The 22,530-nt window shown below is 46.2% G+C and overlaps 1 protein-coding gene across 1 annotated transcript in view; it reads right to left on the reverse strand.

Annotated features, from left to right (window-relative positions):
* Nucleotides 1-6,613: 6,613 nt before the first annotated feature.
* The window catches only part of LOC110510766 (cohesin subunit SA-2), a 46,260-nt gene continuing 30,343 nt past the window's right edge, over nucleotides 6,614-22,530 (reverse strand). Inside the window, exons 20-32 of the mRNA XM_036969625.1 lie at nucleotides 22,258-22,426; nucleotides 21,769-21,861; nucleotides 21,448-21,622; nucleotides 19,885-20,024; nucleotides 19,448-19,549; nucleotides 16,639-16,787; nucleotides 16,323-16,451; nucleotides 15,890-16,116; nucleotides 15,393-15,645; nucleotides 15,173-15,280; nucleotides 14,763-14,889; nucleotides 13,076-13,153; nucleotides 6,614-9,612 (exon numbers count right to left, since the gene is read on the reverse strand). Of these exons, the coding sequence (XP_036825520.1) occupies nucleotides 9,589-9,612; nucleotides 13,076-13,153; nucleotides 14,763-14,889; nucleotides 15,173-15,280; nucleotides 15,393-15,645; nucleotides 15,890-16,116; nucleotides 16,323-16,451; nucleotides 16,639-16,787; nucleotides 19,448-19,549; nucleotides 19,885-20,024; nucleotides 21,448-21,622; nucleotides 21,769-21,861; nucleotides 22,258-22,426 (1,774 nt within the window). The 3' untranslated portion in view covers nucleotides 6,614-9,588. The remainder of the gene's footprint in view (nucleotides 9,613-13,075; nucleotides 13,154-14,762; nucleotides 14,890-15,172; nucleotides 15,281-15,392; nucleotides 15,646-15,889; nucleotides 16,117-16,322; nucleotides 16,452-16,638; nucleotides 16,788-19,447; nucleotides 19,550-19,884; nucleotides 20,025-21,447; nucleotides 21,623-21,768; nucleotides 21,862-22,257; nucleotides 22,427-22,530) is intronic.

The following is a 22,530-nucleotide window of genomic DNA, read 5'->3' on the forward strand; positions in this document are numbered from 1 at the left end:
TGCCAATTATTTGTAATTATGTTCAGCCTCCTTCCCATCCACTCAATAAATAAATGGGTCTGCGGCTGAATGTAGTTGATGATCCATTGATGTTGAGGACAAAATGCTAGACACTTAATTGATCATGTCCATATCTGTGCCTCCTGTGTGTGTGTTCACTATAGGTTTGAGCTGGTGTATTTGTATAATCAACATTGCCCCCTAACGGTTGAGGAGAGATCAATCAATAGAACATCAGGAGACAACAGACTAACCTAAGAGCAGAAAGATAGCAGGCATTTACAGGTACATGATCATATGTTTGGGGAATTAGTCATTGCATACTGGAGCTAGAGTCCATAGATTTGTATTGTAGGTCTTCTACAGAGGGGCAAATCAAATTCACAACAGGGCTGGAACAAGAGGACAGTTGACCACTGGATGTGTCCCCAACGGCACCCTGTTGATCACTGGATGTGTCCCCAACGGCACCCTGTTGACCACTGGATGTGTCCCCAACGGCACCCTGTTGACCACTGGATGTGTCCCCAACGACACCCCGTTGTTCCTAATTCCCTATGGGCTCTGATCAAATGAAGCGCTCTATGAAGGGAATAGGCTGAAGTTCGGGACACAGACCTGGTCCACATTCTACATGAACAGAAACATGGTGCTACACCCTGAGACGGAAGTCTGCGGTTCCCCAACACTCATTAACAGTCAGATAGCACTCATTAACAGTCAGATAACACTCATTAACAGTCAGATAACACTCATTAACAGTCCAATAACACTCATTAACAGTCCAATAACACTCATTAACAGTCAGATAACACTCATTAACAGTCAGATAACACTCATTAACAGTCAGATAACACTCATTAACAGTCAGATAACACTCATTAACAGTCAGATAACACTCATTAACAGTCAGATAGCACTCATTAACAGTCAGATAGCACTCATTAACAGTCAGATAACACTCATTAACAGTCAGATAACACTCATTAACAGTCAGATAATACTCATTAACAGTCAGATAGCACTCATTAACAGTCAGATAACACTCATTAACAGTCAGATAACACTCATTAACAGTCCAATAACACTCATTAACAGTCAGATAACACTCATTAACAGTCAGATAACACTCATTAACAGTCAGATAGCACTCATTAACAGTCCAATAACACTCATTAACAGTCAGATAGCACTCATTAACAGTCAGATAGCACTCATTAACAGTCAGATAACACTCATTAACAGTCCAATAACACTCATTAACAGTCAGATAACACTCATTAACAGTCCAATAACACTCATTAACAGTCCAATAACACTCATTAAGTCAGATAGCACTCATTAACAGTCAGATAACACTCATTAACAGTCAGATAACACTCATTAACAGTCAGATAACACTCATTAACAGTCAGATAACACTCATTAACAGTCAGATAACACTCATTAACAGTCAGATAACACTCATTAACAGTCAGATAGCACTCATTAACAGTCTGATAACACTCATTAACAGTCAGATAGCACTCATTAACAGTCAGATAACACTCATTAACAGTCCAATAACACTCATTAACAGTCCAATAACACTCATTAAGTCAGATAGCACTCATTAACAGTCAGATAACACTCATTAACAGTCAGATAACACTCATTAACAGTCAGATAACACTCATTAACAGTCAGATAACACTCATTAACAGTCAGATAACACTCATTAACAGTCAGATAACACTCATTAACAGTCAGATAGCACTCATTAACAGTCTGATAACACTCATTAACAGTCAGATAGCACTCATTAACAGTCAGATAACACTCATTAACAGTCAGATAACACTCATTAACAGTCAGATAACGCTCATTAATAGTCAGATAACGCTCATTAACACTGAAACTATGACATCAGGACATGAGCCCTAAGACCATGCCTCAGGACTACCTGGCATGATGACTCCTCATTGTCCCCAGTCCACCTGGCCGTGCTGCTACTCCAGTTTCAACTGTTCTGCCTGTGGCTATGGACCCCTGACCTGTTCACTGTGATTACTATCACTTGACCCTGCTGGTCATCTATGAACAATTGAACATCTTGGCCATGTTCTGTTATAATCTCCACACGGCACAGCCAGAAGAGGACTGTCCACCCCTCATAGCCTGGTTCCTCTATAGGTTTTGGCCTTTCTAGGGAGTTTTTCCTAGACACCGGGCTTCTACACCTGCATTGCTTGTTGTTTGGGGTTTTAGGCTGGGTTTCTGTACATCACTTTGAGATATCAGCTGTTGTAAGAAGGGCTATATAAATAAATTTGATTTAATCATCACTGCCAAGAAGTGGCCAAGGCATGAGGTCAGCAGTACCAGGGTGAAGATATTCTAGTTCCTTGCTGTCACTATCCAGTCTCCTTAGCCTGTATAGAAGACTGATGTCTTACAGGTAATGCACTGTTCTGCACATTGCAACACTGCTCGTAGTCATATAGGTTTGTGCAATACAAGATGTGTTGTAGAAAGTCGTTTGCTAATCATCATTCTGCTCAGGACTGGAGTAGACAGATCGCTTCAACCGGTTCAAGAGGTGCAGCCAAAAATGACATTAACATCAGGAAAAGTAGCCTGAGAGAATCACTCAATATTAAAAACTCTTGGTTAGCAACTCTTACTACTTGGTTAAAGCTTGACGTTTTGACAACAATGGCCTTCATCAGACAGGACAGACAGACGGACGGGTGAGTGGAGCCTCTCGAAATGTGGAGGATCAAATGGTCAACCCCTTGTTATCTAGAGGAGAGGATAATGGGTAGGACATGGCCGACTTGTGACTCACCCCACTTCTAGTTGCAATCAATACCACACACACATTAACAACTGGAGAGGAACACACACACACACACACACTTGTTATCCTGGGGTTATGAGGCTCTGAAATGGTTGCTACGGTGATTCATTCAGCTTTAATTTCACCACAGCCACAATAAGAGTCAAATAAACCACTTCCTCTTTAGAAAAAGTCTGATTGCTGCCCAGACGTGTTCCTCTCTCACAGACTCACTCATAATTGCTTCAGGAAGTATCCTTCTCATTTTACTGAGTCAGAGCAAACTAAGATACCGACCTCAAAAAAATTACCGAAACATATTTGCTGTAGGAAATTAATCAGACAGCCTCCTCTTTATCTGATCTCACATCAATGTGTTTTACATAAACTAATGTCCATCCTTTGATGGCTTCATGGCCTGAAGGACTAATCCCATTCTAGAGGAAGACTCTCACTCAAGCTATTGTCTGTCGTTAGGTCACTCGGGCTACTGCTGTCTGTCGTTAGGTCACTCAGGCTACTGCTGTCTGTCGCTAATTCACTCAAGCTTCTGTCTGTTGCTAGGTCACACTCATATTTTAGATTGGGGTTAGTGAGTGCGAGAGAGAGAGACAGACAGAGAGAGGTTTCAGCAGGAGACAGAGGGGTGTGTGTGTGTTAGAGAGAGACAGAGACAGACAGATAGAGGTTTCAGCAGGAGACAGAGGGGTGTGTGTGTGTTAGAGAGACAGAGACAGACAGAGAGAGAGGTTTCAGCAGGAGACAGAGGGGTGTGTGTGTGTCGGAGAGAGAGACAGAGCGGTATCGTAGCTGTCTGAACCCACTTGTTCCCATCAGCTGTCAGGTCACAGTCCTGAGTCCCATGATTAACGTGTCACTGTCAGTCTCACTGATGTCACGCCGGGACAGAACACAAAACACACCCAGGGACTCTAAATGGGAGGTTTTAATAGGAAGCAAAAGATTTCAAGGGCTCTCTTAGCTTCAAATAACTTTATTATTTTGGGTTAAAAAAAAAGTCCAGGCTACACTTAAATGTTTACAACTAGACAGAAAGTATCCATTATAATGGACCTATATATTCATATAAATTATAATGGACCTATATATTCATATAAATTATAATGGACCTATATATTTAGATAAATTATAATGGACCTATATATTTAGATAAATTATAATGGACCTATATATTTAGATAAATTATAATGGACCTATATATTCATATAAATTATAATGGACCTATATATTTAGATAAATTATAATGGACCTATATATTTAGATAAATTATAATGGACCTATATATTTAGATAAATTATAATGGACCTATATATTTAGATAAATTATAATGGACCTATATATTTTCAAATAACAAATCAGTCAAAAACAAATGTGTAGTCCTCTGTTGAATTCTGAAAGCCCTCAAGCCAAACAGTTTGCCCACCAGTGCTCTACACAAAGCCGCAGTTCTTTGAGAGGAACCTATATCCAACCTGTGACCTGACCCTTCTGTCCTCCTCCACTCCCACATGCCCTGGGTCAACTCCTCCCCCTCCCCTGTGTGTGTAGGGGGGTCTGACCATAGTTCAAGCCCTGACCTCTACCCCTTGTGCTTCACCTAAGCCTCTCCTGGACTTAAAATCTCACCTAGGCCTGTTCTGGTGACAGGGTCCATCCACACACCAGTCTCTCTGCCAGCCGCACACAGGGAGGAGACAAGTGGCTAATGCCAGTTTCCCTCATTTACCAACTACAACGTTTCTATCACTAGTTCAGTCAGTCATTCACAACACCCTCCATCGCTCTAGCTCTCCGTTAACACAGGGGACAATGACAGGCAGTCAGTTGTTCACCACACCTTCCATCGCTCTAGCTTTCCGTTAACACAGGGGACAACGACAGGCAGTCAGTTGTTCACCACACCTTCCATCGCTCTAGCTCTCCGTTAACACAGGGGACAACGACAGACCATCAGGAGTGGACTGAACACACCACAGGTTTCCCCAGTGGGATTTTCTAAGAACAGACATAAGTGGAATCCCTGACCTCTTCCTGCTTGTCTTCAGACTCAGTAAAACCACCTCTCTCTACAATGAACAGAAATGCATTGATTCTTAGATTTAACTTTCACCTCCATGTCTGCGCTGATCCACAAAGTTGTAATTTTCTAATCCGCGAGAGATCTTTATGCTTGTTCTAATTTTTTTATTGTTATAAAATGACCTTATAAAGCTACTTTCCATACCTGTCTGCCTGCCTGTCTGAGGCCAGAGAGACTAGTGAATGATTATTCTATTTTCTCTGCCCTGACAACACCAGCGAGATTACAACTGATTACTTCAGCAATGATTTAACCAGGGAATTAGAATCCTACGGATTTAACCCTTTCAGGTGAAGCCTACAGACAAAATGTTACAGGCTTTGTTTTAAACCCTAACTGATTGTAAATCCATGAAATTACAGAAAGTGATGCACATTGAACTGTTATTTCCAGGAATAGAACAGAGAGTAACTGTCAGGCTGAAGTCCACTGACCAGGCTTCAGATTTCTGGTCTGAAGGTGTGTCCCCCAAATTGCACTCCTGACCTATATAGTGCCTCTGGGCCTGGGTCAAAAGTAGTGCACTAAATAGGGAACAGGGTTCCATTTGGTATGCAGCGGGGGGCCCATGGGGTTATCAGGAGTAAATATAAACCATATCTCTGGCCTCTGCAGCTGGAGGAACTGTCAGGCTGGGATTTAACCCCTCAGCCCTGACCCTGTCAACACCTACCAGAGCAGGGCAGTGAGACTGATTATAGACGTACACACACTAGAGCAGTGAGACTGATTATAGACATACACACACTAGAGAAGGGCAGTGAGACTGATTATAGACGTACACACACCAGAGCAGGGCAGTGAGACTGATTATAGACGTACACACACACCAGAGCAGGGCAGTGAGACTGATTATAGACGTACACACACTAGAGCAGGGCAGTGAGACTGATTATAGACGTACACACACTAGAGAAGGGCAGTGAGAAAGGAACCATTTAAGTTTCCCTAAACAGCGGTACTTTGTCATTCTGAAAGGAGGGATGACGAGGTCTGATGTGAGGATAGACCTCTCCAGATCCTTCAGACAAGTAGCGTATAAATGGGAACCCTTCCCTTCATCCCTCTTTCATTCACCCCTTCCCTCGTTCCCTGCACCATTCTAAACGAGCAGCCATTGATCTGAGGTTCTCTTCAGCTCTGTCTAATATAGAGGCCACAGCCTTTCATCTCCTGCCAGACTCTCTTTTATGATAACAGCCATCGACTCCATCGCCCCCCACCCTCTCAACAGACATAAACGGATAGCTCCCAGCATGGCAGAGCTGTGCTTTGCATAACTTGTAACTGTAGGTAGGAGATTGACAAACACAGGAGTAGCACGATGTAGAAAGATGGGAGAGCTACATGGAAGGATACAGTAGTTAGAATATCAAAAGTGGGAAGGAAGTAGTGCTTTTGATTTTCTGTTTGCGAATCTACACTGTTGAGTAGCTAGGCACATACACTTAAAAGGCAAAACAGGCTGATCAACCCATTAACAGAAACACACCAGATTTTTACACTTACAAAGGCAAAATGGCACCTTATTGCCGAGTGCATGGGGCTCTGGCCAGAAGTCGTGTAGGGAATAGGGTCCTGTCATTTCTGAGGAGACACCACCCCCTTGTGGCGATGAATAGCTATGGTTAAATATACTCAAATAGTTTATTTTCAAACAACGCAAACTGCTTACATAGATCACATCACTCATGTCGAGTTGGTTTACTTTTATTCAAAAAAGTGACTGTCTCCAGGCAAGTACAAATCTGAGAGGGAGTGGTAATAGGATAGGGAACAAACAGCGCGGAAGTGTGTGTGTGTTTGTATATTATATATATGAGAAAATTCAACACATACATAAAATGGCCAAAAAGGAAAAACACAACAAATGAAAATAAAGCTTGATGTTTGTTTTATATACAGGAAGGCTCAAATAAAGGACTATACCAATGTAGTGGTAGTAAGTGACAAAACAAAAGCCACAGTCATTTTTACTCCAAAATATTTACTTACATATAATAATAATAATAATAATAATAATAATAATAATAATAATTAGGTAAAACACACAGGCTGCCTGTATCTACTTCACCGACATCACATCTGGACCATCTGTTTTCTGTCGTTATAACAACCCCAATAATCACCTTTCATGGCTACCTCTTGACACGGAAGAGGATTAGTAAGAGAAAACGATTTAGGACCTGTCCAGAAACAACCCCTAGCACCCTAAACTCTAGTCTCACGAGGACATCCTTCCAAATGTCATCTACAGAAGATTTCCGAGGTTACCCCAGCCCTAACCCCTAGGCATTCCGAGGCTAACCCGGCCCTAACCCCTAGGCATTCCGAGGCTACCCCGGCCCTAACCCCTAGGCATTCCGAGGCTACCCCGGCCCTAACCCCTAGGCATTCCGAGGCTACCCCGGCCCTAACCCCTAGGCTTTCCGAGGCTACCCCGGCCCTAACCCCTAGGCTTTCCGAGGCTACCCCGGCCCTAACCCCTAGGCTTTCCGAGGCTACCCCGGCCCTAACCCCTAGGCTTTCCGAGGCTACCCCAGCCCTAACCCCAAGGTGCTAGTGTAAATCTGCAGTGATTTGATGGGTAGTAGTATCACCTTCTCCCCGATAAAACTAGTTGGGATGAAGCCAAATTGGATACACCTTACTTATCTATTCCTATCAGATATCCACAGGTGCCTAGGGGTAGAGGCATAGAATTACTAGAGTGAGTGGGGGGGGGTGTCTACACTTAAACCAGAGCAATTATATTCTAGCAATACTGTTTATATGGGGCTAGGGGCAGTTAATTAGACAGGGCAGTTGATTTCCTTCCATTACTGCATGTTTAAGGCCCAGGCATGGAATGATTACCAAGTAGATAGATTTACCTCAGTAGACAAAACATTTCATTAAAACTTATGGACGACATAATAGTTCATGTCACATGTAAGCTTTGTCTAGCTGCCAGAGTGCTGCTGCTGTTGAGAACTGTCCCAAATGGCACCTCTATTCCCTATACAGTGCACTACTTTTGACCAGGTCCCATAGGGAATATTTGGCCCGGTGAGGGCACCAGGGTGCCATTTGGAATGAAAACAACAACCTTTCTATAGGAATATAATGACTGGCTTTAAGTTCTCTATACAGTTTTATATGGTGGCGTTGCGCAACAGGACATTATTATTACTCATGTTGATGGTGAAAACCTTAAAGCTGATATTTCACAAGTCACATTTATTTCTTTCATAATGAGTCTTATCCAAACTAATTTACACGTAGGAAAAACAACAAAAAGAGAGGTAGAAACCCCAAAACATTAAGACGAAGAAAAACAGAAATAGAAATGTAAAAATCTTCCTCCTCACATGACTACACATGCTTTCCTTTTTAAACAGTTTTACACATTTATGAAACCTTAACTTATGTTGAACATTTTAATTTAAAAAAGCACAGTTAGAAAATCAGCACCGATTCATATATAACTTTATTTAAAATTTAGAGATAGCCATTTCAACACTAAATATGCTGGATTTTCTGTCTATTAACATGCTGCTTGCTTGTCTCTGAGTCAGCACAGTGGCGGCACTACCAGAGAGAAGGTCACCTCGCTGTCCGTCGGGGAGAGTAGTCTCTTCAGATAGGGAGAAGGATCCAAATCTTTGGGTAAGCTTCAGGACTTGTGCGGCAGCCTAGTTCCTTGTTAAACACTGGGTCTTTGTCCCAAATGGCACCCTATTCCCTATATAGTGCACTACTTTTGACCGGAGCCCTATTCCCTATATAGTGCACTACTTTAGACCAGAGCCCTATTCCCTATATAGTGCACTACTTTAGACCAGAGCCCTATTCCCTATATAGTGCACTACTTTAGACCAGAGCCCTATTCCCTATATAGTGCACTACTTTTGAGACGCACCCTGGGCCTCTTCACAGCAACTCCCGGGGTCCTCAGACTGTATTCAACAACCACGGAATAGAAACACTACCCACACACAGTTGGATATGACGGCCAGACCTTCTGGTCCAAACGTTGACAGAAACTAACCTGAAGGATGTACGACAGTGGCGTTATTTCTACTCCTTTCGCATAAAGGACTCTGCACATGGAAAACGGTTGGATGTGTGTTGCTACATCCATGACTCTTACAGCTGATCTATTCAACAGGTCACCAACAACCACCAGCAGTCGTCGTCATCACAACCACAGAACCAACAGATTCTACTGACAGTCCAACATGGGGGAAAGGAAAAAAAACTGAAACTAGCATTAAGACCAAGTCCATCCACTTCTACCACAGCTAGCTACCTTTCCTACTAACAATCTGTGTCTAAATGACTACACCGCACCGGGTTACTCACTATACTAGCATAGAGAGGGTTAGAGGACAGGTCATTCCATCTCCATTTGGAAGAAAAATAAAACGCAGTAGAATTACAGAACTCCCTTCAGACCAAGACTCAGCGTCTGGAGGATTCTTCTAGGTTTGGAACTGGTTGGCCACTAGCTGAAAGGTGAAAGCTTACCCAAGGATTATAAAAAGTATTTTGTTTTCATTCAGTCCCCTCTGAGCGAGCAACACTGTGTGTTAGACCATGGAGGATAAACCAGAGAAGACTTCTGATCGTCAGCTTAACGTCTCCATAAATACAGTACGCCTCTCTTCTTCGTCGACAAATACCAGTTTTAAAACATGGACACTCCAAGGACCTGCAGAGAGAAAAGGTGTCATTACACGTCTGTAAAAGCACTTGGCAACAACATGTCTTAGGTATTACTAGCGAGGATGAACTGCCCTTCCAGATCTCACCCTGACTATTGGAAGTCTGGAGAACTTCAGTATAGGACTGTGTTTGAATGTAGCGCTAGGTGTTATGCTTGTATTTGATTTGATCCGAGTAGAAATTAAGCATTTGATTGGCTCTGGGGGACATTTTTTTACCCCAAGAGAGGCATTTCCTTGTTTTAGCTTTTTGTTTTCCTACCAGTAGCCTATGCCGCGTTAGTTTGTATCTTATGCATGCTAGCTGCGTCACTAGACCCCACCCCCTTTCATCCTCTTCCTGTGGAGAACTTCCCAGGATTTCCAACTGAAAAAGGTGAAAGGAATGTATTCAACCGAATCAGTATTCCACATTTAACCCAACACCTCAAATCAGAGAGGTGCTGCCTTAATGGACATCCACATCATTAGGCGCCTGGGGAGCAGTTAATGGAGGATATGCCTTTTTCAAGAGAACGGCAGATTTAACCACATTTAGGGCAACAAATTACCACCAATCATGCAGTGTGGATAGAGCAGCTTGCAATGGAGGGGGCAAGCTGTAGCTCAGTGAGTTGTTTACGTGCGTGATGGAAAAAGAACTGTCGGGTGCTAGATGCAACTGAAATGTTGAGGGTGAGGAGAGAGAGAGGGTGGAGGAAGAGGCTTGAAGTGCTGAGCATCTTGTCATGACCTGCATTATCTGAATTAGTTCTCATGCTTTTAAAAATAACGGTTCCGTTCCAGAACAGTATAGTTCACATTCGTTCCCGGTTCTGATTCTTGAAAAATGATTTTATTTTCCATGGGGTTCTCTGCTCCCTGAGCCGGTTCTAAACCCTGCTGTAAAGTAGTGTGTTGTATGGCCAGGGCTGTAAAGTGCTACACAATATTTAGCTGTGTAACCAGAATGTTTTTAATTGATACATCCACACTGTTCTGTTGTTTCCGAATGCCCCAGAGAAACAAACCAGTGTTGTTTCCGAATGCCCCAGAGAAACAAGCCAGTGTTGTTTCAGAATGCCCCAGAGAAACAAACCAGTGTTGTTTCCGAATGCCCCAGAGAAACAAACCAGTGTTGTTTCAGAATGCCCCAGAGAAACAAACCAGTGTTGTTTCAGAATGGCCCAGAGAAACAAACCAGTGTTGTTTCAGAATGCCCCAGAGAAACAAACCAGTGTTGTTTCCGAATGCCCCAGAGAAACAAACCAGTGTCCTTTCCGAATGCCCCAGAGAAACAAACCAGTGTTGTTTCAGAATGCCCCAGAGAAACAAACCAGTGTTGTTTCAGAATGCCCCAGAGAAACAAACCAGTGTTGTTTCAGAATGCCCCAGAGAAACAAACCAGTGTTGTTTCAGAATGCCCCAGAGAAACAAACCAGTGTTGTTTCAGAATGCCCCAGAGAAGCAAACCAGTGTTGTTTCAGAATGCCCCAGAGAAACAAACCAGTGTTGTTTCAGAATGCCCCAGAGAAACAAACCAGTGTTGTTTCAGAATGCCCCAGAGAAACAAACCAGTGTTGTTTCCGAATGCCCCAGAGAAACAAACCAGTGTCCTTTCCGAATGCCCCAGAGAAACAAACCAGTGTTGTTTCAGAATGCCCCAGAGAAGCAAACCAGTGTTGTTTCAGAATGCCCCAGAGAAGCAAACCAGTGTTGTTTCAGAATGCCCCAGAGAAACAAACCAGTGTTGTTTCCGAATGCCCCAGAGAAACAAACCAGTGTTGTTTCAGAATGCCCCAGAGAAACAAACCAGTGTTGTTTCAGAATGCCCCAGAGAAACAAACCAGTGTTGTTTCCGAATGCCCCAGAGAAACAAACCAGTGTTGTTTCCGAATGCCCCAGAGAAACAAACCAGTGTTGTTTCCGAATGCCCCAGAGAAACAAACCAGTGTTGTTTCAGAATGCCCCAGAGAAACAAACCAGTGTTGTTTCAGAATGCCCCAGAGAAACAAACCAGTGTTGTTTCAGAATGCCCCAGAGAAACAAACCAGTGTCCTTTCCGAATGCCCCAGAGAAACAAACCAGTGTTGTTTCCGAATGCCCCAGAGAAACAAACCAGTGTTGTTTCCGAATGCCCCAGAGAAACAAACCAGTGCAGATTCGTGGGACGTTCTAAAACTATTTGCGCTCGTTATGTATTTGTTTACTCTTTGTTCAGTCATGTAACCTCATTAGTTAGCTAACCATCTGATAGGACATCCCTACCGGCCAAGGACATCCCTACCGGCCAAGGACATCCCTACCGGCCAAGGACATCCCTAACCCAGACGACGCTAGGCCAATTGTGCATCGCCCCACGGACCTCCCGGTCGCGACAGAGCCTGGGCGCGAACCCAGAGACTCTGATGGCACAGCTGGCGCTGCAGTACAGCGCCCTTAACCACTGCGCCACCCCATCTGGTAACTTTAACAGTATATCCAAACATTTTGGGTCACAGAAAGGAAAAGGGATGGCTTCTCAGGAGATCTATGATCATAGCAACGAATGACGAATGACAGATCTCTTGTATGTCGTCATCACTAACAGGACATTTTTAAAGAAACAGCGTACAATTATCAATAAGAAAATGGTGCTTTTACAAAATGTAGAAACCTAATATTCCACAAATGACTTTGTAATTTCAATGACAGATATCCGTGTCAACATTATAGCTTTTATGTCTTAACAATAATACATAGGTTTAGTGTTATTCAAAATATATTTTTTAGCTTTGGGCATTCCCAGGCTGTCTCACGTCCCAGTACTAACCAGGAATGTTCAGGGTGGTATGGCCACAAGAGTATATATATATCTGTTATCTGTGAATTAGGTCCCTTGACTCCTCAATGGGCCCAGGAGAGGCGAAGGTCATGCATCCTCCGAAACATGATTCGCCTGACCGCCTACTACTTATCACACTGCTCGCTACATCCGGATGTCAGCCTCACCAATGAGTCGGAGGAAACCCTGTTCGACTGACGACCAGAGTCAGCTTGCAGGTTTCCCGCCCTGTCACAAGGAGTCCGTAGAGCACGATGAGGAAAACCCCAGCAGCCAAACCCCTTAACCCGGACAACATCAATTGTGCGTCGACCTATGTGGCTCCCGGTCACGGCTGCTTGTGACACAGTCTAGGATTGAACATGCTGTAGTAGTGCCTCAGCACTGCGGGGCAGTGGTTTGACCGCTGCGCCACCCAGATGCTCATTACATATTAGTTTCTAGGGCACGGTATGTGCTTTAGAAGTCATATAGGCTGTATCTCAATCAATTAAAATAAAACATCTTATTTTCTGGTGCTCCTAACTTTAAGTTGGGGGCACCAGTATTACCAATGAAAACATTTCATTTAGAGCACTGTGTATGTATAAGGAAGAGTATTACTATAAAGTAATGGGTTATGAGTATAAGAGAAGAGAGTTACTTACAGACTCATCCATGATGGAACCAGGGTCAAAGTAGTCTGGTTTCAGCTCTGATCTCTCTCTCCTGTTCTTAGAGGGGGGCTGGAGAAAGGAGAGAGAGATAATGATAGACTGAACAAAAATATTAAAAAAAACTCAACATGCAACCATTTTAAATATTTTACTGAGTTAGTTCATATAAGAAAATCTGTCAATTGAAATAAATTATTTTGCATGACGGAATACTGATTCACATCCGTTGGTCGCAGATACCATTAAAAACAGTTTGGGCGTGGATCAGAAAACCAGTCAGTATGTGGTGTGACCACCATTAGCCTCATGCAGCGAGACACATCTTCACATCGAGTTGAACAGGCTGTTGATTGTGGAATGTTGTCCCACTCCTATTCAATGGCAATGTGAAGTTGATGGGATATTGGTGGAAACTGGATCACACTGTCAATATGTACATGTCAATGCAGTGGATGCCAAACATGCTCAATGGGTGACACGTCTGGTGAGTGTGCAGGCCATGGAAGAACTGGGTCATTGTCAGATTCCAGGAACTGTGTACAGATCCTTGCGACATGGGGCTGTGCATTATCATACTGAAACATGAGGTGGTGGCAGATGAATGGCAGGACAATAGGCCTCAGCATCTCATCACAGTATGTCTGTGCATTTCAAATTGCCATTGATAAAACGCAAATTGTGTTTGTGGCCGTAGCTTATGCCTGCCTATACCATAACCCCACCATGGGACACTCTGTTCACAACGTTGACATCAGGAAACTGCTCACCCACACGATGCCATATACGCTGTCTGCAATCTGCCCTGTACAGGTGAAACCGGGATTCATGCGTGACGAACACACTTCTCCAACGTGCCAGTGGCCATCGAAGGTGAGCATTTGCCTACTGAAGTCAATTACGACGTCCAAAATCTCTAAAGCCAGGTGTACACTACACCATGTTGGCCTGTTTTAGCTGTTTCAGGCAAGTTTGTGATCAGAGACAAAATCCCCATGAGGTTGCCTACACGGGTCACACGGCCATCACTCAACGCTCGTTAAATGTGAGCGGGTCAGAGACGCAATCTGAGGGCTACCGATGTGGTCTTTGAGCAAGTTGAGAACGATGATCAGCGATAGCCAATGAGAGTGCGCCAGAGAAGAAGCCACAGACAACAGCGATGTTTCGCGTCACCCAGAATGTGTCGACTCTTGAGAAGGAGCACCGAGTACTACTAGTTTGCGTTTGTAATTGCCTTTAATCTAAGCGTCAAATTGTTTCAGGTCTGAAGTTCACAAGCAACGTTAATCGATTAAAAAATTTTGGCAAGATAGTGTTTCAACTGTGTGGCAAGCCACAGCTCCTTGTAGCTACGTTAAATCTAACCACATCACGTTGTTTTTGCGTGACAGTATGGTATCGACAATCCTCTTGTGATGTGTGACCCCAGTCTGTACCACATTGTTTAATGTGCGCACCACTAAGTTGGCGAGACCAAATACACTACAGGAAAGATGGTCCTTTAATGTGGGAGGTTTAGCAATGTTAAGATTGTGAAAGTCGTTTGTAGTGTACACCCGGCTTAAAAACGACATTGGAGGCGGCTTATGGTAGATAAATTAACATTCAATTCTCTGGCAACAGCCCTGGTGGACACATTTTTTTTTAAGCCATATATGTAGAAGGTCAAAGGTCTCACCAGGTCGATGTCCATGGTGTCAAAGTCCATGCCCTCGTTGAGGTCTTCCATACGACCCTCTGATGACATCATCACGTCCTCTACGATAGGCTCCTCATCCTCCTCCATCAGCCCTGTACCACGCCGACTACACACACACACACACACACACCATAATTAGTACAGTCAAACAACCATCAATATAGAGAACCCTAAATTCACAACTAGTTAGTCCACAAACAGATATGAAAAGGAAGTAGCTCTTACATGGCCTGTTGCAGGTTGGTCCTGGGCTCAGGGTTAGGGAGAGATCGGTGTGTGTGTGTGTGTGTGTATATGTGTGTGTGTTCTTACATGGCCTGTTGCAGGTTGGTCCTGGGCTCGGGGTTAGTGAGAGATGGGGGGGTGTGAGTGTGTGTGTGTGTTCTTACATGGCCTGTTGCAGGTTGGTCCTGAGCTTGGCGTAGTTCATGGCCCTCTCCTGCTGCTGGCGAACCTCCTCCTGCTGCCTTTGAGCCAGCATCCACGTCACCTGGGTACTAAAAACCGGTCAGACAACCGGTCAGACAACCGGTCAGACAACCATACTAGTGGTTCAGGTAGGTACATGTCAAAATTGAGAGATGAAAAGAGCGAGAGAGCGAGACTTACTTGTAGTCGATGGGTGTCTGGTGGAGTTGAGGTGTTTGGGGGAGTGTGTGAGGGTGTGGCTGCTGCTGGGAGTCTGAAGGGAGGGCGTACACTCCTATATAGCTGTCGTCTCTCCCCCGTTTGGCCTCCCCCCTCATGTCCCCTGGTCCTCTCATCATGGTAGAGGTGAGGTGGGGGGAGGGCATCATCACTGGAGTCTGCATGCTCTGGTGCTGCCACGACATATCGGCACTGCTGCTACTGCTCTCCTCCACTAGAGAACACACACACACACACACACACACACACACACACAACTCTGAAAGGGTTGGATGACTAAGAGATGCAGTGAGCACGTCCCAACCAGGCTAGGTGATTTCAGCCATGGAGACTACACTATCTACCAACCAGGGGTAACAGTGTTTACAGTAGGAGTTGACCTCAGACCGGGACAGTCCTCTCTAACATGGCCATGTAGTGACCACAGTCTGACTTCTAGAGCCTGGTTCTGGAGCTACCTTCAGGAAGTCTCCTCTTGGCTGCAGCGACAGTAGCAGTGGGAGTAGCAGCCTTGGTCTTCTTGGATCTGACCGACGACCCTCTGGAGGAGTAGCCGGAGACAACAGACATGGTGTCATCGTCCCCGCCGGCCTGCAGGGAGTTCCTGTAGGAGATGAGCGGTAGCCAGCAGTCGTCTCTCTGGAGGGCCATCTGGAAGGTCATGAACCTCTCCAGATACATGTGACTACAGCAGAGAGAGGAGAGATGTCACACTCAGTCAACTGGAAGGTCCTTAAGGTTATGTGTCTGGGAGGGGACACAGTCCTCTTGTCCTCCTTCATGATATCATACAACATATCAGACTAGTCATTACTTACACAGCCATCAGCTATGACACACACACACAAAGGGACATGTGTCTGAGTAGGAGAGGCAGAGGTGTGTACTCACACAGTCCTCTTGTCCTGCCTCATTAGTTTGGAGGAAAACTCAGAGAGGATGTCTAGGAAGGCCAGGTGAAGAGGAGGGTTTCCTTCTCCCTGGGGACTGGGCTCCTTAAACGCAAACTCTATACCATCCCTGGAGAGGGACAAGAGGGAGAGAGGGGTGGGAGAGGTAGGGAGAGACCATTTTTGTTCAGAAAAATGAGGTATCTAGCAGCACGCGTAGATGCATACATGAACTAGTCCTACGTACAGCTCACATCCATCATATGCTAATCATGTTGAAAAGCTATGAGAAAGAGAGATCAGAAGAGGAGACTGACTTGTGCAGCATGGCGATAGCATCTCGTGTTTTCACCTGGTCCAGACCAAAGGTGAGAGAGAAACGTCTGGCCAGCTCCTTGATCCCACAGAACGCTGAGGACGAGCGGTCAAATCCTGTCCCCAACTCTGACATCATCTCATGGAACAACTGGAGGAGATGGGGAAGAGAGGGATGGGGGAATACATGTGTGGAATAAAGACATGGTTCTTTCAATGGGATTTGTTCCAGAAAGGCTGGAATGCAGAGATCTGAAAGTTAAAACAGTGTGTGTGTGTGTGTGTGTGACTAACCTGCTGTAGACGAAGGACGAGGGTTGGGTGTGTGTGTGTGTGTGTAACTAACCTGCTGTAGACGGAGGACGAGGGTTTGTGTGTGTGTGTGTGACTAACCTGCTGTAGACGGAGGACGAGGGTTTGTGTGTGTGTGTGTGTAACTAACCTGCTGTAGACTGAGGACGAGGGTTGGGTGTGTGTGTGTGTGTAACTAACCTGCTGTAGACTGAGGACGAGGGTTGGGTGTGTGTGTGTGTGTAACTAACCTGCTGTAGACGGAGGACGAGGGTTTGTGTGTGTGTGTGTGTAACTAACCTGCTGTAGACTAAGGACGAGGGTTGGGTGTGTGTGTGTGTGTAACTAACCTGCTGTAGACTGAGGACGAGCGTTGGGTGTGTGTGTGTGTGTGTAACTAACCTGCTGTAGACTGAGGACGAGGGTTGGGTGTGTGTGTGTGTGTAACTAACCTGCTGTAGACGGAGGACGAGGGTTGGGTGTGTGTGTGTGACTAACCTGCTGTAGACGGAGGACGAGGGTTGGGTGTGTGTGTGTGACTAACCTGCTGTAGACGGAGGATGAGGGTTGGGTGTGTGTGTGTGTGTGTAACTAACCTGCTGTAGACTGAGGACGAGGGTTGGGTGTGTGTGTGTGTGTAACTAACCTGCTGTAGACTGAGGACGAGGGTTGGGTGTGTGTGTGTGACTAACCTGCTGTAGACGGAGGACGAGGGTTGGGTGTGTGTGTGTGACTAACCTGCTGTAGACTGAGGATGAGGGTTGGGTGTGTGTGTGTGTGTGTAACTAACCTGCTGTAGACTGAGGACGAGGGTTGGGTGTGTGTGTGTGTGTAACTAACCTGCTGTAGACGGAGGACGAGGGTTGGGTGTGGGTGTGTGTGTAACTAACCTGCTGTAGACTGAGGACGAGGGTTGGGTGTGTGTGTGTGTGTAACTAACCTGCTGTAGACGGAGGACGAGGGTTGGGTGTGTGTGTGTGTGTGTAACTAACCTGCTGTAGACTGAGGACGAGGGTTGGGTGTGTGTGTGTGACTAACCTGCTGTAGACTGAGGACGAGGGTTGGGTGTGTGTGTAACTAACCTGCTGTAGACGGAGGACGAGGGTTGGGTGTGTGTGTGTGTGTGTGTAACTAACCTGCTGTAGACTGAGGACGAGGGTTGGGTGTGTGTGTGTGACTAACCTGCTGTAGACGGAGGATGAGGGTTGGGTGTGTGTGTGTAACTAACCTGCTGTAGACGGAGGACGAGGGTTGGGTGTGTGTGTGTGTGTGTAACTAACCTGCTGTAGACTGAGGACGAGGGTTGGGTGTGTGTGTGTGACTAACCTGCTGTAGACGGAGGATGAGGGTTGGGTGTGTGTGTGTGTGTAACTAACCTGCTGTAAACTGAGGATGAGGGGTGTGTGTGTCTGCGTACCTGTTGTAGACTGAGGACGAGGGTTGTGTGTGGTACCTGTTGTAGACTGAGGATGAGGGGTGTGTGTGTCTGCGTACCTGTTGTAGACTGAGGACGAGGGGTGTGTGGTACCTGTTGTAAACTGAGGATGAGGGGTGTGTGTGTCTGCGTACCTGTTGTAGACTGAGGACGAGGGTTGTGTGTGGTACCTGTTGTAAACTGAGGATGAGGGGTGTGTGTGTGTGGTACCTGTTGTAAACTGAGGATGAGGGGTGTGTGTGTCTGCGTACCTGTTGTAGACTGAGGACGAGGGTTGTGTGTGGTACCTGTTGTAGACTGAGGATGAGGGGTGTGTGTGGTACCTGTTGTAGACTGAGGATGAGGGGTGTGTGTGTGTGGTACCTGTTGTAGACTGAGGACGAGGGGTGTGTGTGTGTGTGTGGTACCTGTTGTAGACTGAGGACGAGGGGTGTGTGTGTGTGTGTGTGGTACCTGTTGTAGACTGAGGACGAGGGGTGTGTGTGTGTGTGTGTGTGTGGTACCTGTTGTAGACTGAGGATGAGGGGTGTGTGTGTGTGTGGTACCTGTTGTAGACTGAGGATGAGGGGTGTGTGTGTGTGTGGTACCTGTTGTAGACTGAGGATGAGGGGTGTGTGTGTGTGTGTGTGTGTGGTACCTGTTGTAGACTGAGGATGAGGGGTGTGTGTGTGTGTGGTACCTGTTGTAGACTGAGGATGAGGGGTGTGTGTGGTACCTGTTGTAGACTGAGGATGAGGGGTGTGTGTGTGTGTGGTACCTGTTGTAGACTGAGGATGAAGGGTGTGTGTGGTACCTGTTGTAGACTGAGGATGAGGGGTGTGTGTGGTACCTGTTGTAGACTGAGGATGAGGGGTGTGTGTGTGTGTGGTACCTGTTGTAGACTGAGGATGAGGGGTGTGTGTGTGTGTGGTACCTGTTGTAGACTGAGGATGAGGGGTGTGTGTGTGTGTGGTACCTGTTGTAGACTGAGGATGAGGGGTGTGTGTGTGTGTGTGGTACCTGTTGTAGACTGAGGATGAGGGGTGTGTGTGTGTGTGGTACCTGTTGTAGACTGAGGATGAGGGGTGTGTGTGTGTGTGTGGTACCTGTTGTAGACTGAGGATGAGTGTCTTGGCACATTGGATCTTGTCTATCTGTCTGGTCTTAGACATGGTCTCCTTGATGATGTCACCATAGTCATTATAATACTAGAGAGAGGAAGACAGTTCAGCCACAAGTCAGTCTCCCTCAGGAGAAAACAGGACTTCAGATACAGATGCAACCAAGCAGTACCTGGAATGACTCCGGTAATGATATGGTGTTGAGGTTAAACGAGTGTCACAGGCACGAAGAGGTGATAACCATAGAATCTATTCAACGGGTCAGTCAGCGATGGGATAACGTGTGGACTGACAAACATTATGAGTGTACCCATGACTTTAGCAGTCAAATTACCAGGTTTAGAGATTCCAAGTATTTTCTATAGATTATATTTCTATGGCCATAACTGTGTAAAGACAGGTGAGTGCTTCTCTATTCTTACCCTCATGTACTGTTTAAAGATGTCAGCTCCAGTGTTCATCTCTACTACGTTATATATGATAAGTTTACAGTAGGCTGCCAGGAGGTTACGTCTCTTGTGAAGAGCTTCTATCTTCGCTGCCTCGTCATCCTGCTGGCCATCTGTAGATACAACAGATTGTTAGTGGCTGTGTAACATAGCTCTTATGGGGAGCATCTATCTTGTTGACCATTTAAATAGAGGTAGAACCAGGGAGACACACAGCCCGGGACAGACACACAGCCCGGGACAGACACACAGCCCGGGACAGACACACAGCCCGGGACAGACACACAGCCCGGGACAGACACACAGCCCGGGACAGACACACAGCCCGGGACAGACACACAGCCCGGGACCGACACACAGCCCGGGACCGACACACAGCCCACAGCCCACGACACACAGCCCACGACACACAGCATCACAGACTGTCACAAGGCCAGACAGTAATGTAATTTCCGGAACAGGGTCTTGTTGGTTAGCGATGGCCAAACGAGCTATTTTCAAGTGCAAATAAGAAAAAAGCAATCCTACTGGAAAAGTGTGTGGTTAGCAGCGTGTGTGGTTAGCAGCGGTGTGTGGTTAGCAGCGGTGTGTGGTTAGCAGCGGTGTGTGGTTAGCAGCGGTGTGTGGTTAGCAGCGGTGTGTGGTTAGCAGCGTGTGTGGTTAGCAGCGGTGTGTGGTTAGCAGCGGTGTGTGGTTAGCAGCGGTGTGTGGTTAGCAGCGGTGTGTGGTTAGCAGCGGTGTGTGGTTAGCAGCGGTGTGTGGTTAGCAGCGGTGTGTGGTTAGCAGCGTGTGTGGTTAGCAGCGGTGTGTGGTTAGCAGCGGTGTGTGGTTAGCAGCGGTGTGTGGTTAGCAGCGTGTGTGGTTAGCAGCGGTGTGTGGTTAGCAGCGTGTGTGGTTAGCAGCGTGTGTGGTTAGCAGCGTGTGTGGTTAGCAGCGGTGTGTGGTTAGCAGCGTGTGTGGTTAGCAGCGTGTGTGGTTAGCAGCGTGTGTGGTTAGCAGCGTGTGTGGTTAGCAGCGTGTGTGGTTAGCAGCGTGTGTGGTTAGCAGCGTGTGTGGTTAGCAGCGTGTGTGGTTAGCAGCGTGTGTGGTTAGCAGCGTGTGTGGTTAGCAGCGTGTGTGGTTAGCAGCGTGTGTGGTTAGCAGCGTGTGTGGTTAGCAGCGTGTGTGGTTAGCAGCGTGTGTGGTTAGCAGCGTGTGTGGTTAGCAGCGTGTGTGGTTAGCAGCGTGTGTGGTTAGCAGCGTGTGTGGTTAGCAGCGTGTGTGGTTAGCAGCGTGTGTGGTTAGCAGCGTGTGTGGTTAGCAGCGTGTGTGGTTAGCAGCGTGTGTGGTTAGCAGCGTGTGTGGTTAGCAGCGTGTGTGGTTAGCAGCGTGTGTGGTTAGCAGCGTGTGTGGTTAGCAGCGTGTGTGGTTAGCAGCGTGTGTGGTTAGCAGTGTGTGTGGTTAGCAGCGTGTGTGGTTAGCAGCGTGTGTGGTTAGCAGTGTGTGTGGTTAGCAGTGTGTGTGGTTAGCAGTGTGTGTGGTTAGCAGTGTGTGTACCTGTGCTGCCGTTGTCATCGTCCTGGTCTATAAACACATGGTGCAGTATGAAGGACAGTAGTTCTGTCTGTAACGAGTCATCAGGACTGTAGACCAGCGGTTCCAGCTGCTCTCTGCCGCCTGAGACCATCTGATGACTAAAGACTAGCAACACATCACACAGGATGGTGAACGCCTGGGGGAGAGAGAGAGGAGATGGACTGTTGGTTATCAGTGGTCTGCCTCCTTGGCCACGTCTTCCTCATCTCAATGGGGTTCCATGAGGATTCTGAGAATTTCATTTAAATCACTAGGATGTGATTAGCTGCTACAGGACAGTACCTGTTCCTTGACGGTTGTGTTGACGTTGGTGAGGTAACGTTGACACATCAGACAGAACATCCGCATCTGTTTCCTCAGGCTCACCATGTCCTCCTACAAAAACAATATTACATGATCAAAACAAACACGCCCTCCTACAAAACACACACCCTCCTACAAAACAATATTACATGATCAACACACACACGCCCTCCTACAAAACACACACCCTCCTACAAAACAATATTACATGATCAACACACACACGCCCTCCCCTACAAAGCAATATTACATGATCAACACACACACGCCCTCCCCTACAAAACAATATTACATGATCAAAACACACAACCTCCTAGATTACATACACACAAGTGAACCATCATAAGACTTGCTGTATAAACCTTGACTCACTCCCCAACCCTAATGCCATTTTCCTAGATAGTAAATAACAGTGAAATGAATGAGAAGGTTCTGAGCTGCCAGCCAGTTGAGAAGTGAGTTGCATACCTTTCTGTGGCTGCCCTCTGAGACCTTGGCCAAGTACCACAGGACAACGTAGTGGGTACACTGTAGAGCATGGACCACTATTTGCTCTGGCATGTCTCCGTTCTCAATGCCCGTGTTGAGCAACTTGAAGTTACTGCTGAACAGATCCCACTGGGACAGGTCGTGGGCACTGGGGGAGAGAGAGGAGGGGAGGTTAGAGAGAGGAGGGGAGGTTAGAGAGAGGAGGGGAGGTTAGAGAGAGGAGGGGAGGTTAGAGAAAGGAGGGGAGGTTAG

Source organism: Oncorhynchus mykiss, chromosome 31 (genome assembly GCF_013265735.2).
Source record: "Oncorhynchus mykiss isolate Arlee chromosome 31, USDA_OmykA_1.1, whole genome shotgun sequence".
In the NCBI taxonomy this organism is placed as follows: Eukaryota; Metazoa; Chordata; class Actinopteri; order Salmoniformes; family Salmonidae; genus Oncorhynchus; species Oncorhynchus mykiss.